Source organism: Balaenoptera musculus, chromosome 15 (genome assembly GCF_009873245.2).
Source record: "Balaenoptera musculus isolate JJ_BM4_2016_0621 chromosome 15, mBalMus1.pri.v3, whole genome shotgun sequence".
Taxonomy (NCBI): domain Eukaryota; kingdom Metazoa; phylum Chordata; class Mammalia; order Artiodactyla; family Balaenopteridae; genus Balaenoptera; species Balaenoptera musculus.
This window is the reverse complement of record NC_045799.1, coordinates 64,950,039-64,968,730: the sequence shown is the minus strand read 5'-3', so window position 1 is coordinate 64,968,730 and position 18,692 is coordinate 64,950,039. Positions and strand designations below refer to the sequence as shown.

The window sequence follows — 18,692 nt, the reverse complement described above, 5'->3', positions numbered from 1 at the left end:
GTTTTTGGATGACAGTATGGTGATCACTTTCTAAACTTAATATATTTATATCCTTTGACCCAGCAATTCCACTTCTAGGAATTTATCCTATAGGAATACTTTTATAAGTAAGCAAGAATATACCTACAGAATGTCTATGGACGCATTATTCGTAATACAAGCCAAATATCCATTCACTGGGATTTGTTTTTAAAAAGTATGATACAGATCTATCATTTTTATGGAACCACAAAAAATAATGAAATAGATCTCTGTATATGTGGCATGAAGAGATGTCAGTGATATATTGCCAAGTGAAGAGAAAAGCAAGTTACAGTATACTATATATAATATGGTTCATGTTTATAAATATTTGTGTGTGTATATATACTTATGTATTAATAGGCAGATGAAGAAACTCTATGAGCTGACATACTAAACAGTGGTTGTCTCTGGAAAATGTTACTGAAAATTTGCCCTTTTTGGTTATAGGATAGATTGTTTGTTAGTCACAAAGGGTCACACTTAATGCCAGAACCCACCTCCTGAGCCGTAGGCTAGAGTGTTCTCTGCACCTGGGCGCCCTCTTTTGGGGCCAAGCCCTTCGCTGCTCCTCATCTGTAGATGGGCAGGGAGTTTGGAAGGAGGGAGAGAAAAACATCCTCACCCTTATCCACTCACCCCCGGCTTCCTGCTCTGATGGAAATGTCTCCCAGAAACATGGTTATAGATCCTGCAGCCTTCGGATTGAGGACTCAGTCTCTCCTACCCTCACACCTCCCTTATTCCAGTGGCCTGTGGTCATTTCGGCTAGTGTGCAGGGTAGGAGGCACGGCCAGACGCTGCCCACTGTCCAGCCTGGGGCTCCTGGTACCCGGATGGGAAGCTTTGCAGGGGGTCAACGAGCCTTATTGGACCCACAGCTTAAGGTAACTGGACACCATGGCAGGAGATGACCAGAGGTTCCCTGGCATCAGGCAGACCTGGGTTCAAATCCCTGGTCTCTGGCCTTCCTGGCTGTGTGACCTGTGTGAGTCAAGTAACCTCCCAGCTCCAGTTTCCTCATCTGTACAATGGAGAGAATATCTCCTCTCTGGGAGAGCAGGTATGAGGGTTACATGGAAACACAGGGCCTGGCACGCGGTACATGCTCGCTAACCCACGGCTACTCCTGAGCTCCAGACAGGCTTCTCTGCTCTATGAGCTAAGTTCCAGGGGCATCCTAAGGTCACAAGCAGGTGGTATGGCCAAGATAAGGTGCTTATTTTAAGAATATCCTTAAAACCCAATCCTAATAGGTAAGATTTGTCATTACAATCTAAACTTAAAATACTAGATTTAAAATCAAGGAAAGAAATTTCTCTGGTTTCTCTCCCACCCCCACCCCAGGCTTTTATCTTTTCCCTCCAGAAGCAAATGCCCTTCTAAGAAACTCATTAAGGGAAAGGAAGATTGATGTTCACTACGTTATAGTGTCTTCTTTACGAGAGAAAAATCAGCTCCAGGAATGAGTGCTTCCAAGAAACTTTTTGAAATTTGAAGGCAATAAACAATGTAATGATCCTATTTCCTTCATTGCTATGGTTTCTAGGAAGCTCAGAGCCACATTTCTATTTATTGTAGGAACATTTTTGAGGTTATTATTCACATTGCACAATGTATTAGGGAAGGGCCCAGTATTTCCTGAACAACCAGACTGTCTTTTTTCTTATGGACACTATGAATTATGCAACAGGCCTTATTTCCCTCTTTACTTTGTCCCTAAGAAATCTCTAGCAAGTATAGGCCTTGGAGTAAGTATTTTGCTTACTGCATTCAAGGGCTTTATTTTTTCTCTACTCTTAATTTTTCCTTAATCCAATTACCACATTTACCTAAACATGTTATATTATATGTGTATCTGTAAGCAACTACAAACTACTCTTGGACTGAGGTAGGGAACAAACAGGTAAGCAAACAAAAGTAAACAATCTATTTCCTTTAACAGGTCAGCCTCCCCCACCCTTTTCATTAAAATATCAAGAAGTGATAAAGTCATTCAAAGAGTATTTACACAAATATACAATATACACACACACATATGAAAATTGCAATCTGATGTTCTATATATATATATGTATGTATATATATGTAATCTGATGTAGCATATATAATAAATGTAATCTGATGTTATGGGAACAGTTTCTATGTTTTCTTTCTCCTTACTCATACTAGATTTCCAAATAAAATATGAATATTCAGTTACAAAGCACATTTGAAAACAATTACCAATTATATGAAGCTAAAAATATGCTATTAATCAAGAAGGGATTTTTGATCACATCTCAAAAATGACTTTGGCATCTTCTTTTGGATTATATTAGCTGTAATTCTTGTCACACATGTTTTTAAAAATAATTCCTGCAACTGTCCCGATGGATAGAGACTTCAGGATAACTTCACACTGTTCCTGTCCTAGAGGAAAATCCTGTTCAGGATGGCCTCTGACTCAGTGTAACATGACACAGGCTATAAATGACCATGGTTCTACCCTGACAGCTGACGCTCCTCTCCCTCAGACCTCCTGTCTGCACCAAGGTTGCTCCAAGGAATGAACTTGGCAAAATTCATTCATACTATAAATACCAGAGCACGATATGGATAAAATGGCATCCACTAAACAATTATATTATGTTTGTTTGCTGGATTTGTACATGGATGAGTTTGCAGTTTTCTTACATGAAGGTGAAAACCCATTTTTATTTGCAATCACTCCACTTTTTTTCTTTACCGCAAATCTAAAGGAGAACTACGTGTGTTTAATATTCATTTTCAAATTGCTTCATCAGAGCTCTTTGGGGTCTAATTACAGTGTCACCTTGGCTGGGGGGGATTGATTTTTGAAACCGCTACACTACCCAGATTCATAAGGTTTAAAACAGGAAGTAACTCCATGCATGAACTTAACAAAATGATTCAGCTTGGTGACCCCTGAAGGGGACAAAAAGTTCTACTTCACTTGATGGGCAGCACGTTGTACCCTGCTCCTGGCAATTCAGCCCCTACCCGAGGGCTTCAGCCAATGCAAACACCAACAGCAAGAAACCATAGGTCATAAGAAATTGGACAAGCCGTATGTCATGTTCAGGAGGATCCCTGAGAGGTTTGGGTCTGATGGTAGAATCCAAGAGTGTCTTGTCTCTCTGCAACTCTCCTCCTGTATGTGTCAGAACACAGGACAGAGAAAGGGCGTGCCTGCGCCCCAGCCCTAGGCCCTCCTCAGCTGTGTGACCTTGGCAAGCCCTTGACCTTCCTGGGCCTAACTTATTCATCTACAAAATGAAACCCAGAGCTGCATCCACCAAATATGTACAGACCGCCTGCTCTGTACCAGGCTCTGTGCTAGGTGTGGGGATATCATGATGAATAAGACACACAGTCCCCACATGGAACCCCATGGAATTTAGAGTCTAGTGGAGGAAATCAATACAAAATTGCTTGAAGCACAGAGATATTTTAATAATGACAATAACCAACATGTATGGGAACTATGTGCCAGGACTTATTCCAAAGATCATCTCCTGCAATCCTTTAACAACTGTATGAGACAGGACTATTATTATTCCCATTTTGCACATGGGAATACTGAGGCTCAATGAAGTTAACTAGATCAGGGTCACACAGATAAAAGTAAAAGGATTCCAAGGGCAACTCTGGCCAACTCCAAAACCCAGTCCTATACCAACGGTGCTGTATTGACTTCTTTCCAAACTGACCACAGATCTGGGGATGATGTTTAGAACTGACTTTTTTCCTGAGGACCATTTCAGTCTCATCATAAATGGGAACTTTACCCCTGAATTCACATTGGGGCATTTACTGAAAACCTCATCTTTTTTGGAAAGCACTGTTCCTTCTGGAACCCTCAGAATGTGGAAAGGCAGCAAGGGACGTGGGCAGCAGGTGGCCGAGGTGGGACCTCTTTCACTCTGCCCTCCACTGCTAGCTGGATGACAGAGTTAAATCCAGCCTGCGCTCCCTGCTACATAGCAAGCCAAACCAATCAGCGAACCAACGGCAAATCAACTCAAAAAAAAAAGTAACAACAGAAATAAATAGGCATGCTGCACTTTTCCTGACCTTTAAACTGATTACAGCCCTGATTGTCTTCCAATTTTAAGTGAAATGAACCGGCAGTTGTGCACAGACAAGCCTGCCAAACAGTTACAGCTCAAACTGCTTCTTAACAAGGGACACCAAGACTGCCAATTTGATGATCCCCTGCTCTGTCCCAGGCTCTGTCTGTATGTGGACTCATACAAGCCTCAGAACTCCATCCATTCATTCATGCCCTCGTTTATTCATTCAACGAAAATTTATTTGGTGCTCACTTTGTGCCAGCCACTGCATGAGGATGAGGCCTTCGTCCTCATGGAGCTTACACTTTAGTGACGAAGGCATGTAACTGCAAAGTCAGCAAATAACGGAAGTACGATCATGCATCAGTAGGACCCTCAGGCCTAGAGGACTCTACATTTTAAAGAGAACACAAACCACTGGGGATCTAGCACCTCCTTAGGGTCGCAACTCTGGCTGACCATTAGAACTGGGGAAACTTAACATTAACATGGATGCCCAGGGCCCATCCCCACCAAGTTGGAATTTCTGGAGATGAGGCACTGGTATTTTTTTATCTTGTAATTTTGAATTTACAGAAAAGTTGCAATAATCATCCAAAGAACTCTCAGATGCGCCATTGTTTATACTTGATGATTTTCTCTCTGTGTGTATACATATGTGTGCATGTGTTTTACAAATTGTATTTTTCTGAATCATGGGGGATTAAGCTGCATGTCATATCCCTTGATCCCTAAAACCTTCATCATGCATCTTAAGAATGAGGAGGTTTCTGATATAGCCCAAGAACATTGATCAAAAGCAGGAAACTTAATAGTGCGACATACCACTGTCTAATACAAAGCCCATACTCAAAGTTTGCTAACTGTCTCAATAATGTCTTTTATAGCATTTTTCCCCATCCGAGATTCAATCTAAGGTCATGCACAGCATTCAGCTGTCACATCTCTTTGGTCTCCTTTAATCTTTTTGGCTTTCTTGGGCATTGGCATTTTTGAAGAGTCCAAATCAGTTATTTTGGAGTGTTTCCTCAATTTGGGTGGATCTGATGTTTCCTCATGATTAGATTCAAGTTGTTCATTTTTTACAGGAGTTGTGCATAAGCGTCTGTGATGCGTGTCTTCCTCAGTACATCATACCAGAAGGCATGTGATGTCAGTTTGTCCCGTTATTGGTGACATTAATCTCCAACACTTGGTTAAGGCAGCTCTGCCAGGCTTCTCTCATGCAAAGTTACTATTTTCCCCTCTGTGTTAAAGACTCTGCCTCGTGAAGAGATATTTTCAGACTATGAATATCAAGCTCCTCATCAAACGTTCACGCAGTGGTTTAGCATCTATTGATGATTGTTGCCTGAGCCAATTAATTCACTAATATGGTTACAAAATGGTGACTTTTAAATTTCATTATACCTGCTAAATGTATTAGTTGGCACTCTAATGTGGGAGAAAAGCTTCCTCTTCTCTCACATTTATTTGTTTATTTGTTTCTTTATTTGGTATCCATATGGACATTTGGATTTTTTTTTTTTTTTTTAGTCAATGAGTTCATTACAGTCACTGTTGATTTTCATGCTTAAATTTTGATGTTAATTTTGATGCTCAAATTGTCCCAGATTTGCCCAGTGAGAGAGACTCCCTTCAAGCTGGAACCTGTATTCTTTTCCCATGTTCCCATCAATTTTTTGAGCCTTCTTTATTTTCTGGCAAAAGACATTCTAAGCTCTTCTACTTTCTTTGCCCCAACCCTGGAATCGACCATTTCTCAAAAAACAAAAAACAAAAAAACAAAAAAACACAACCTAATTCCATTTAGAATGAGGGGTACTTAGAAACCAAGATCTGGGCACTAGGAATGCTCATTGCTTCTAGGGTTTTCAGTCAATAGCATTAGTATTTTTAGAAAGCTCCTGAGGTGATTCAAATATGCAGCCAATATTGAGAACAATTGTTTATGAAGAAGGGGCCTAACCATTACTTAAGCCGATGACTACGGGGAGGAAAGGGGGAGAAGAAACTGTAGGAGCTGTGGAGTAGTGAATCAATGCAGTATGTTTCAAACCATGGGTCAAGACACATTAGTGGTCCACGAAATAAAGTTACTGAGTCATGTCCAGCATTAAGAAAATTAAAAACTCAATAGACTAGAAAATACCAAAGGATATTACATATAATAAGGTTATTTTTTCATAAAACTTTTGTTTTAGCTATGTATATATGAAACCATCGGTATATTCATATGTACTAAATTGTGACATAAAACTATTTCTTACTGGTTCACAGTCCAAAAAGATTGAGAATCTGTCCTAAAGGAGAGTGCTTGCTTTTCTCTCTTCTCTTAGACAAGAGTGGGTGCTTCCACCACCCAAGCCCTAAGACAAGGGAGGAAAGAGCCAAGAGAACAACTCAAAAAGAATGGGGGTGCTTCATTATCTGGTTGGTCATCTCCTTTAAGGGCAGATTTACATTACACTTCATTCTACTGTGCCTGTTAGAGCAGATTCAGTGTGAACTGGGGAGACACGCTGGGGTGGGGCAGTGGAGAAGTCTGCGTGTCCACCACTGGTTTCCTCTGCGTCAAATGGACGCTGGGAGGCAACTTGAACTATCTTTCCATTGCCCCGCCCGAGAGGGCTGGCCACTGGGCAAGGAGACCCCAGGAGCAAAAGGCTGGGAGTGGGCTGGCAGAGGTGGGGTCCGGGTGGTGGTGGAAAAGGGAGAGACAGAGCCGTATCCCCACAGGGGGTTCTGCCACGTGCTGTCTCCCCTGAGGAAGAACTCATATGAAACACAGGAGTCAGTGAGCCAGTAAGGGGATGCCTGCCCACAGGACATGGGTGGCCACGCAGCCTCAGCCAGAGAAGTGGCAGCAGCCAAGAGAGGATCACAACAGGAAGTGCAGAGAAGATGCCCCTTGGATCTCCCTCCCTCCCACCCAAACCCACTGAAGGAGCAAGCGGCTTTGAAGAGGAAAGGGTGGACGTGTGAAAGATCAGACAATTCTTTCCCCCACTCCCAACCCCACTGAGGCAGAGCAGAGGCGGGTGGGTAAGCATTAAATTGCATCTGAGATTGAGATTTTTAAGTAGACTGGACTTCATGAAATCAGAACATACTTAAAAGACATGAAATCCAACCAATATGCCATGCAGGAACTGGAAAGAGATTCGAGACAACAGGTTTGAAGACAGTTTCCGGGCAAAAAAGAAAACTTTTGTTTAGACTCCACCATGTTGAGATTGCTCAATATTGTACCTGCTCCCTTTAGGCAGGGCAACTTGGGAAGGCCCCTCTGAGGCGGTAATGTCCCCAGGCGTGGAGGGTGAGAACAAATGGCCATACAGGAGCTGGGAAAGGATGATTTGGCAGGAAAGGGATAGAACGTGCAGAGTCCCAGAGGTGAGGAAGGCATTGGCATATGGCAGAACATGAGAGACCGGAGGAGCTGCAGCCTAGTGAAGGGGGACAGGGTCGGGGAGGATGGGGAGGTCAGAGCATCGATGGTGAGAGTATGATGGCCTGTAGGCTGCCGAGGTAGGTATGATCATTTTTTTTCCATTGGTTTTCATAATTGTAAAGTACTGCACTTATTTAAAAGATTCCAACAGTGCAAGATTCCCCCTAGTCCTAATTCCTAAAGGTAACTACCATTAAAGTATTCTTCCAGGCTGTTTAGACATCTCTCTGTTTCCCTGTATATATTTTTAATATGAATGAAAATTGATGGTTCTGCAACTTTTTTCCACTTGTTAATACATCATGAATCTCATTCCATGTTGTTGGTTAAATAAGTGATGCTAAATCCATACCACGCAGCCATTAAACGATATGAGGGGGCTTCCCTGGTGGTACAGTGGTTAAGAATCCGCCTGCCAATGCAGGGGACATGGGTTCGAGCCCTGGTCTGGGAAGATCCCACATGCCGCGGAGCAACTAAGCCCGTGTGCCACAACCACTGAGCCTGTGCTCTAGAGTCTGCAAGCCACAACTACTACGCCCATGTGCCACAATTACTGAAGCCCGCGCGCCTAGAGCCCATGCACCGCAATGAAGAGCAGCCCCCGCTTGCCACAATTAGAGAAAGCCCGCGCACGGCAACGAAGACCCAATGCAGCCAAGAAAAAAAAAAGTCATGATGCCACTCTCTAGTGCCGACCGAATGACGTTCTGAGTATGTTCAGTGACAGGGTAGATGATATAACAGAGTATACAGATGTACTTGTAACAGAATGTAAAAACCCATTTTTAAAAATATATGAATATATATTTATTTGCATCTTTTTGTACTGAAAAAGTATAGCAGGATGTGCACCAAAATTTTAACAGTGGTGAGATTTCTGATTTTCACCCCCCTTTTGGCTTTTGTTTTTCTAATTTTCCTACCACGAATATGTAGTAACTTAAAGTTTAAAAATAAAGAAGGGAAGCAAATAGGACAAAATGGTGACACTTGCACATGACAGGTGATGGGTGCTTGTTCTGTTATTCTTAATACTTCAATGTATGTATGTGTTTAATTTCTCAGAAAAGGGGAGAGGATGGCATAAAACGCCGCTTGAGTTCAGACACACAATCAACAGCTTAGAAGAAAAACTACCCATCACATTGATGGGCACTGTGTCTCCAAAATGATGGGTTATTCTTGTTGTCTTGCAGCTAAAAAAAGAGACCTGCAGACATGGGATGACACTGAATGTGTCCCTGAGTGAGGGGAATGGCCATGTCAATTATATTGTCATTCCAGAGCTGAATCTTAACATGCTGCCACCTCCCCTACACCCAATGGAGTCCCGCGCAAACATAGGGACCTTATAAAACCTCAGAGGGCGACCTTCTTGAGCCTGGGGTAAGACTCAGGCTTTTCCTGAATAAACCAAGGGCTGTGAATCAAACAACTGACCTTTCTGCTCTTGCTTGGCCCAGAAAATTTTGACTCGCTGGCGGATGTGCTTGTCCTCACGCAGTTTCTTCTGCCACTGACGCAGTTCTTGAATCTCAGGATCACAGCGAACCTGGAAAATTCCCCCAAAGCTTTAGTTCCCTTTCTACATACTTTTACACATTAGCTTGTTAACCCTGCAAGGAAAATCCTTTACAAACCACCTGGATGTACTTTTGATTCTAAATGAATCATTGTTCTAAACGAATTATCTATACTCCTAAAGCTTATATAATATTTGAGAGTAAATGAGGTTGGATGAAGGTTTGCTACACTAATGGTAGGCTGAGAACTTTCTAGATCTGTGCTGTCCAATAGAAATATAATGAAATCACATGTGAAATTTTAAATTTCCTTGCAGTCTCATCTTATTATTTTTTTAAATATTCATTTATTGAAGTATAATTGACATGCAATATTATGTTAGTTTCAGGTGTACAACATAGTGATTTGACATTTAAATACATTATGAAATGATCACCATGATACGCCTAGAAACCATCTGTCGCCATACAAAATTATTACAGTATTATTGACTATACTCCTGATGCTGTATAGTACATCCCCGTGACTAATACATTTTATAACCGGAAGTTTGTACTTCTTAATCTCCTTCACCTATTTTGCCCATCCCCCCCCATCCCTCTGCAAATGCCAGTTTGTTCTCTGTATCTGTGAGTCTGTTTCTGTTTTGTTTGTTCATTTGTTTTTTTAGATTCCACATATAAGTGAAATCATACGTATTTGTGTTACTTGTCTGACTTATTTCACTTAGCCTAATACCCTCTAGATCCTTCCATGTTGTCACAAATGGCAAGATTTCATTCTTTTTTTATGGCTGAGTAATATTGGCATACCTTGGAGATATTTCAGGTTCAGTTCTAAACCACTGCAATAAAGGAAATATTGAAATAAAGCAAGTGGCACAAATTTTTTGGTTTCCCAGTGCATATAAAAGCTATGTTTACACTATATTGTAGTCTATTAAATGTGCAACATTATGTCTAAAAAAACCAATGTGCATCCCTTAATTAAAAAATACAAAACAAAAAAAAATTACAATAATGTCAAAAGATCACTGATCACAGATCACCATAACAAATATAATAATAATGAAAAAGTTTGAAGTATTGCAAGAATTACCAAAATGTGACACAGAGACAGAAGAGATATATATTCCACATCTTTATTCATTAATCTATCAGTGGACACTTCAGCTGCTTCCATATCTTGGCCATTGTAAATAATGCTGCTGTGAACATAGTTCCCCAACCAGGGATGGAACCCCCAGCCCTCGGTAGTGAAAGTGTGGAGCCCTAACCACTGGACCACCAGGGAATTCCCATATCTTTTTTTTTTTTAATATTTATTTATTTTATTTTTGGCTGTGTCAGGGCTTAGTTGCGGCCCGCGGGATCTTTCGTTGCGGTGCGCAGGCTCTCAAGCTGTGGTGCGCAGGCTCCAGGGCGCGTGCGCTCAGTACTTGTGGTGTGCGGGCTTAGTTGCCCCACAGCACGTGGGTTCTTAGCTCCCCGACCAGGGATCAAAACCACATCCCCTGCATTAGAAGGCGGATTCTTAACCACTGGACCACCAGGGAAGTCCCTCCCATATCTTTTTGAATTAATGTTTTTGTTTTCTTAGGGTAAATACCCAGAAGTGGAATTGTTGGATTATATGGTAGTTCTATTGCAATCTCGTTTTAAAAAGTGAAAATAAACTGGCAAGATTATTTTTAAGAGTATATTTTACTTAACCTAAAAGATACAAAATAATATAATTTCAACATGTAATCAATATAAAATATTATTTAAGAGATATTTTACTTTCTGTTTTCTATACCAAGTCTTCAACCTCTGGTATGTATTTTATACTTACAGAGCATCTTAATTTGGACTAGACACATTTTAAGTGCTCAATAGCCACGTATAGCTGGTGGCTATTGTACTGGACAGCAGAGTTCTAGATTAATCACAGTTAATGTATTAACCACAGTTCCATTTGATTGACTGAGTGCCTACTGCATACTGCGCTTTGTGCTAGACATTGAGAATAAAGGGATAATTAATGGTAATTGCAATAATGATTATTAATATTTTTTAAAAATTATTAATATAACTCATATTTATTGAACACTTATGTCCCAGGCATTGTTTAAGTGTTTTACAAATTTTAACTATCAAAACCAGGCGGAAATGATTATCTCCATCTTACAGATAAGGAAACCGAGTTTAAGTGGCTTGCCAAGTCTTGGAGCTAGGAAATGGATTCAAATGTAGGCAGACTGTTTCAATTTCCCTTGAGGGATTTAAGAGTCTGATAGGAGGGGACCTTCAAGATGGCGGAGGAGTAAGACGTGGAGATCACCTTCCTCCCCACAAATACATCAAAAATACATCTACAGGGCTTCCCTGGTGGTGCAGTGGTTGAGAATCCGCCTGCCAATGCAGGGGACACGGGTTCGAGCCCTGGTCTGGGAAGATCCCACATGCCACGGAGCAACTGGGCCCGTGAGCCACAACTACTGAGCCTGCGCGTCTGGAGCCTGTGCTCCGCAACAAGAGAGGCCACAATAGTGAGAGGCCCGTGCACCGCGATGAAGAGTGGCTCCCGCTTGCCGCAACTAGAGAAAGCCCTCGCACAGAAACGAAGACCCAACACCGCCATAAATAAATAAATAAATTTATAAAAAAAAAAGAATGGGGTTGCTTGATAGCTTCCTTTCTGACTGGAACAGATAATGTGTCTCAGCTGAAAACCCACAGATCTCTTAGGACACATTTGGGCAATTCCATTGAAAAAAAAAATTAAAAAAAAAAAATACATCTACATGTGGAACAACTCCTACAGAACACCAACTGAACGCTGGCAGAAGACCTCAGACTTCCCAAAAGGCAAGAAAATCCCCACATACCTGGGTAGGGCAAAAGAAAAAAGAAAAAACAGAGACAAAAGAATAGGGACGGGACCTGTACCTCTGGGGGGGAGCTGTGAAGGAGGAAAAGTTTCCACACACTAGGAAGCCCCTTCACTGGTGGAGACAGGGGGTTGGGGGGAAGCATCAGAGCCACGGAGGACAGCGCAGCAACAGGGGTGCAGAGGGCAAAGCGGAGAAATTCCCACACAGAGCATCGGTGCCAACCAGCACTCACCAGCCCGAGAGGCTTGTCTGCTCCCCCGATGGGATGGGTGGGGGCTGGGAGCTGAGGCTCGGGCTTCCGTCGGATCCCAGGGGGAGGACTGGGGTTGGCTGCGAGAACACAACCTGAAGGGGGCTAGTGCGCCACAGCTAGCCAGGAGGGAGTCCAGGAAAAAGTCTGGAACTGCCTAAGAGGCAAGAGACCATTGTTTCAGGGGGCGCGAGGAGTGGGGATTCCTTCCCCATATGCCCACAGAAGGCAGAGCACTGCCTAAGCGAGCTCCAGAGACGGGCGCGAGCCACGGCTATCAGCTCAGACCCCAGAGATGGGCATGAAATGCTAACGCTGCTGCTGCTGCCACCAAGAAGCCTGTGTACAAGCACAGGTCACTATCCACACCTCCCCCCAGTGGGAGCCTGTGCATCCCGCCACTGCCAGGGTCCTGTGATCCAGGGACAACTTCCCCGGGAGAACACAGAGCGTGCCTCAGGCTGTTGCAACGTAATGCTAGCCTCTGCCACCACAGGCTCGCCCCGCATTCCAATTATTACTACCGTACCCTTCCCTCCCCCTGGCCTGAGAGAGCAAGAGTGCCCTAATCAGCCGCTGCTTTAACCCCTTCTTGTCTGGGCGGGGAACAGATGCCTGAGGGCGACCTACACACAGAAATGGGGCCAAAACCAAAGCTGAACCCCAGGAGCTGTGAAAACAAAGAAGAGAAAGGGAAATCTCTCCATGCAGCCTCAGGAGAAGCAGATTAAACCCAACAATCAACTTGATGTACCCTGCATCTGTGGAATACCTGAATAGACAACGAATCGTCCCAAAATTGAGGCGGTGGACTTTGGGAGAAACGGTAGACTTGGGGTTTGCTGTCTGCGACTGATTTGTTTCTGATTTTTATGTTTATCTTAGTTTAGTTTTTAGCACTTGTTATCACTCGTGGATTTGTTTATTGGTTTGGTTGCTCTCCTCTTTTTTAAAATTATTTTTGTATTTTAATAATTTTTTAAAATTTATATATCTTTTTTTTTTCTTTCTTTTTGTTCTCCCTTTTCTTCTGAGCTGTGTGGCTGACAGGGTCTTGGTGCTCCAGCCTGGTGTCAGGCCTGAGCCTCTGAGGTGGGAGAGCTGAGTTCAGGACATTGGACCACCAAAGACCTCCCGGCCCCATGTAATATCAATCGGCAAGAGCTTCCCAGAGATCTCTATCTCAACACTAAGACCCAGCTCCACCCAACGGCCAGCAAGCTCCAGTGCTGGATGCCCAAACAACTAGCAAGACAGGAACACAACCCCACCCATTAGCAGAGAGGCTGCCTAAAATCATACTAAGTTCACAGACACCGCAAAACACACCACCAGATGCGGTCCTGCCCACCAGAAAGACAAGATCCAGCCTCATCCACCAGAACACAGGCACCAGTCCCCTCCACCAGGAAGCCTACACAACCCACTGAACCAACCTTAGCCACTGGGGGCAGACACCAAAAACAAGGGGAACTACAAACCTGCAGCCTATGAAAAAGAGACCCCAAACACAGTAAGTTAAGCAAAATGAGAAGACAGAGAAACACACAGCAGATGAAGGAGCAAGGTAAAAACCCACCAGACCAAACAAATGAAGAGGAAATAGGCAGTCTACCTGAAAAAGAATACAGAGTAATGATAGTAAAGGCAACCCAAAATCTTGGAAATAGAATGGACAAATACAAGAAAGCTTTAACAAGGACCTACAAGAACTAAAGAGCAAACAAACAATGATGAACAACACAATAAATGAAATTAAAAATTCTCTAGAAGGAATCAATAGCAGAATAACTGAGGCAGAAGAACGGATAAGTGACCTGGAAGACAAAATAGTGGAAATAACTGCCACACAGCAGAATAAAGAAAAAAGAATGAAAAGAATTGAGGACAGTCTCAGAGACCTCTGGGACAATATTAAACGCACCAACATTCGAATTAAAGGGGTCCCAGAAGAAGAAGAGAAAAAGAAAGGGACTGAGAAAATATTTGAAGGGATTATAGTTGAAAACTTCCCTAATATGGAAAAGGAAATAGTCAATCAAGTCCAGGAAGCGCAGAGAGTCCCATACAGGATAAATCCAAGGAGAAACATGCCAAGACACATATTAATCAAACTATCGAAAATTAAATACAAAGAAAACATATTAAAAGCTGCAAAGGAAAAGTAACAAATAACATACCCATAAATAGCCCATAAGGTTAACAGCTGATCTTTCAGCAGAAACTCTGCAAGCCAGAAGGGAGTGGCAGGACATATTTAAAGTGATGAAAGGGAAAAACCTACAATCAAGATTACTCTACCCAGCAAGGATTTCATTCAGATTCAACGGAGAAATTAAAACCCTTACAGACAAGCAAAAGTTAAGAGAATTTAGCACCACCAAACCAGCTTTACAACAAATACTAAAGGAATGTCTCTACGCAGGAAACAAGAGAAGAAAAAGACCTACAAAAACAAACCCAAAACAATTAAGAAAATGGTAATAGGAACATACATATCGATAATTACCTTAAATGTAAATGGATTAAATGCTCCAACCAAAAGACACAGACTGGCTGAATGGATACAAAAACAAGACCCGTATATATGCTGTCTACAAGAGACCCACTTCAGACCTAGGGACACATACAGACTGAAAGTGATGGGATGGAAAAAGATATTCCATGCAAATGGAAATCAAAAGAAAGCTGGAGTACCAATACTCATATCAGATAAAATAGACTTTAAAATAAAGAATGTTACAACAGACAAGGAAGGACACTACATAACGATCAAGGGATCAATCCAAGAAGAAGATATAACAATTATAAATATATATGCACCCAACATAGGAGCACCTCAATACATAAGGCAAATGCTAACAGCCATAAAAGGGGAAATCGACAGTAACACAGTAATAGTAGGGGACTTTAACACCTCACTTTCACCAATGGACAGATCATCCAAAATGAAAATAAATAAGGAAACACAAGCTTTAAATGACACATTAAACAAGATGGACTTAATTGATATTTATAGGACATTCCATCCAAAAACAACAGAATACACTTTCTTCTCAAGTGCTCATGGAACATTCTCCAAGATAGATCATATCTTGGGTCACAAATCAAGCCTTGGTAAATTTAAGAAAATTGAAATCATATCAAGTATCTTTTCCAACCACAATGCTATGAGACTAGATATCAATTACAGGAAAAAAAACTGTAAAAAATAAAAACACATGGAGGCTAAACAACACACTACTAAATAACTAAGAGATCACTGAAGAAATCAAAGAGGAAATCAAAAAATACCTAGAAACAAATGACAATGAAAACACGATGACCCAAAACCTATGGGATGCAGCAAAAGCAGTTCTAAGAGGGAAGTTTATAGCAATACAATCCTACCTCAAGAAACAAGAAACATCTCAAGTAAACAACCTAAGCTTACACCTAAAGCAATTAGAGAAAGAAGAACAAAAAACCCCCAAAGTTAGCAGAAGGAAAGAAATCATAAAGATCAGATCAGAAACAAATGAAAAAGAAATGAAGGAAAGAATAGCAAAGATCAATAAAACTAAAAGCTGGTTCTTTGACAAGATAAACAAAATTGATAAACCACTAGCCATACTCATCAAGAAAAAAAGGGAGAAGACTCAAATCAACAGAATTAGAAATGAAAAAGGAGAAGTAACAACTGACACTGCAGAAATACAAAGAATCATGAGAGATTACTATAAGCAACTATATGCCAATAAAATGGACAACCTGGAAGAAATGGACAAATTCTTAGAAAAGCACAACGTTCCAAGACTGAACCAGGAGGAAATGCAAAATATAAACAGACCAATCACAAGCACTGAAATTGAAACTGTGATTAAAAATCTTCCAACAAACAAAAGTCCAGGACCAGATGGCTTCACAGGTGAATTCTATCAAAGATTTAGAGAAGAGCTAACACCCATCCTTCTCAAACTCTTCCAAAATATAGCAGAGGGAGGAACACTCCCAAACTCATTCTATGAGGCCACCAGCACCCCGATACCAAAACCAGACAAAGATGTCACAAAAAAAGAAAACTACAGGCCAATATCACTGATGAACATAGATGCAAAAATCCTCAACAAAATACTAGCAAACAGACTCCAATAGCACATTAAAAGGATCATACACCATGATCAAGTGGGGTTTATCCCAGGAATGCAAGGATTCTCCAATATACACAAATCAATCAATGTGATACACCATATTAACAAATTGAAGAATAAAAACCATATGATAATCTCAGTAGATGCAGAAAAAACTTTTGACAAAATTCAACACACATTTATGATAAAAACTCTCCAGAAAGTAGGCATAGAGGGAACTTACCTCAACATAATAAAGCCCATATATGACAAACCCACAGCCAACATCATTCGCAATGGTGAAAAACTGAAACCATTTCCTCTAAGATCAGGAGCAAGACAAGGTTGCCCACTCTCACCACTATTATTCAACATAGTTTTGGAAGTTTTAGCTATGGCAATCAGAGAAGAAAAAGAAATAAAAGGAATCCAAATCGGAAAAGAAGAAGTAAAACTGTCACTGTTTGCAGATGACATGACACTATACATAGAGAATCCGAAAGATGCTACCAGAAAACTACTAGAGCTAATCAATGAATTTGGTAAAGTAGCAGGATACACAATCAATGCACAGAAATCTCTTGCTTTCCTATACACTAATGACGAAAAATCTGAAAGAGAAATTAAGGAAACACTCCCATTTACCACTGCAACAAAAAGAATAAAATACCTAGGGATAAACCTACCTGAGGAGACAAAAAAAGTTTGCAGAAAACTATAAGACACTGATGAAAGAAATTAAAGATGATACAAACAGATGGAGATATATACCATGTTCTTGGATTGGAAGAATCAATATTGTGAAAATGACTATACTACCCAAAGCAATCTATAGATTCAATGCAATCCCTATCAAACTACCAATGGCATTTTTTCACAGAACTAGAACCAAACATTTCACAATTTGTATGGAAACACAAAAGACCCTGAATAGCCAAAGCAATCTTGAGAAAGAAAAACGGAGGTGGAGGAATCAGGCTGCCTGACTTCAGACTATACTACAAAGCTACAGTAATCGCGACAGTATGGTACTGGCACAAAAACAGAAATATAGATCAATGGAACGGGATAGAAAGCCCAGTGATAAACCCACGCACATATGGTCACCTTATCTTTGATAAAGGAGGCAAGAATATACAATGGAGAAAAGACAGCCTCTTCAATAAGTGGTGCTGGGAAAACTGGACAGCTCATGTAAAAAAATGAAATTAGAACACTTCCTAACACCATACACAAAAATAAACTCAAAACGGATTAAAGACCTAAATGTAAGGCCAGACACTGTAAAACTCTTAGAGGAAAACATAGGCAGAACACTCTATGACATAAATCACAGCAAGATCCTTTTGACCCACCTCCTAGAGGAATGGAAATAAAAACAAAAATAAACAAATGGGACCTAATGAAACCTAAAAGCTTTTGCACAGCAAAGGAAACCATACACAGAACGAAAAGACAACCCTCAGAATGGGAGAAAATATTTGCAAACGAAGCAACTGACAAAGGATTAATCTCCAAAATATACAAGCAGCTCATGCAGCTCAATATCAAAAAAACAAACAACCCAATCCAAAAATGGGCAGAAGACCTAAATAAACATTTCTCCAAAGAAGTTATACAGATTGCCAACAAACATATGAAAGGATGCTCAACATCACTAATCATTAGAGAAACGCAAATCAAAACTACAATGAGATACCACCTCACACCGGTCAGAATGGCCATCATCAAAAAAATCTACAGACAATAAATGCTGGAGAAGGTGTGGAGAAAAGGGAACCCTCTTGCACTATTGGTGGGAATGTAAATTGATACAGCCACTGTGGAGAACAGTATGGAGGTTCCTTAAAAAACTAAAAATAGAACTACCATATGACCCAGGAATCTCACTACTGAGAGATTTCTCATATACCCTGAGAAAACCATAATTTAAAAAGAGTCATGTACCACAATGTTCATTGCAGCACTATGTACAATAGCCAGGACATGGAAGCAACCTAAGTGTCCATCGACAGATGAATGGATAAAGAAGATGTGGCACATATATACAATGGAATATTACTCAGCCATAAAAAGAAACAAAACTGAGTTATTTGTAGAGAGGTGGATGGACATAGAGTCCGTCATACAGAGTGAAGTAAGTCAGAAAGAGAAAAATAAATACCGTATGCTAACACATATATATGGAATCTAAAAAAAGAAAAAAAAAAGGTTCTGATGAACCTAGGGGCAGGACAGGAATAAAGACACAGACGTAGAGAATGGTCTTGAGGACACGGGGAGGGGGAAGGGTAAGCTGGGATGAAGTGAGAGAGTGGCATGGACATAAATACACTACCAAATGTAAAATAGATAGCTAGTGGGAATCAGCCTCATAGCA

The 18,692-nt window shown here is 41.1% G+C and overlaps 1 protein-coding gene across 4 annotated transcripts in view; it reads right to left on the bottom strand.

The window, feature by feature from the left end:
- The window catches only part of IQCK (IQ motif containing K), a 128,483-nt gene that overhangs the window by 24,000 nt on the left and 85,791 nt on the right, over positions 1–18,692 (bottom strand). For all 4 annotated transcript variants that reach the window (XM_036825587.1, XM_036825588.1, XM_036825590.1 and 1 more), the window contains one exon: positions 8,995–9,106. In XM_036825587.1, coding sequence (XP_036681482.1) covers positions 8,995–9,106 — 112 coding nt within the window. The remainder of the gene's footprint in view (positions 1–8,994; positions 9,107–18,692) is intronic.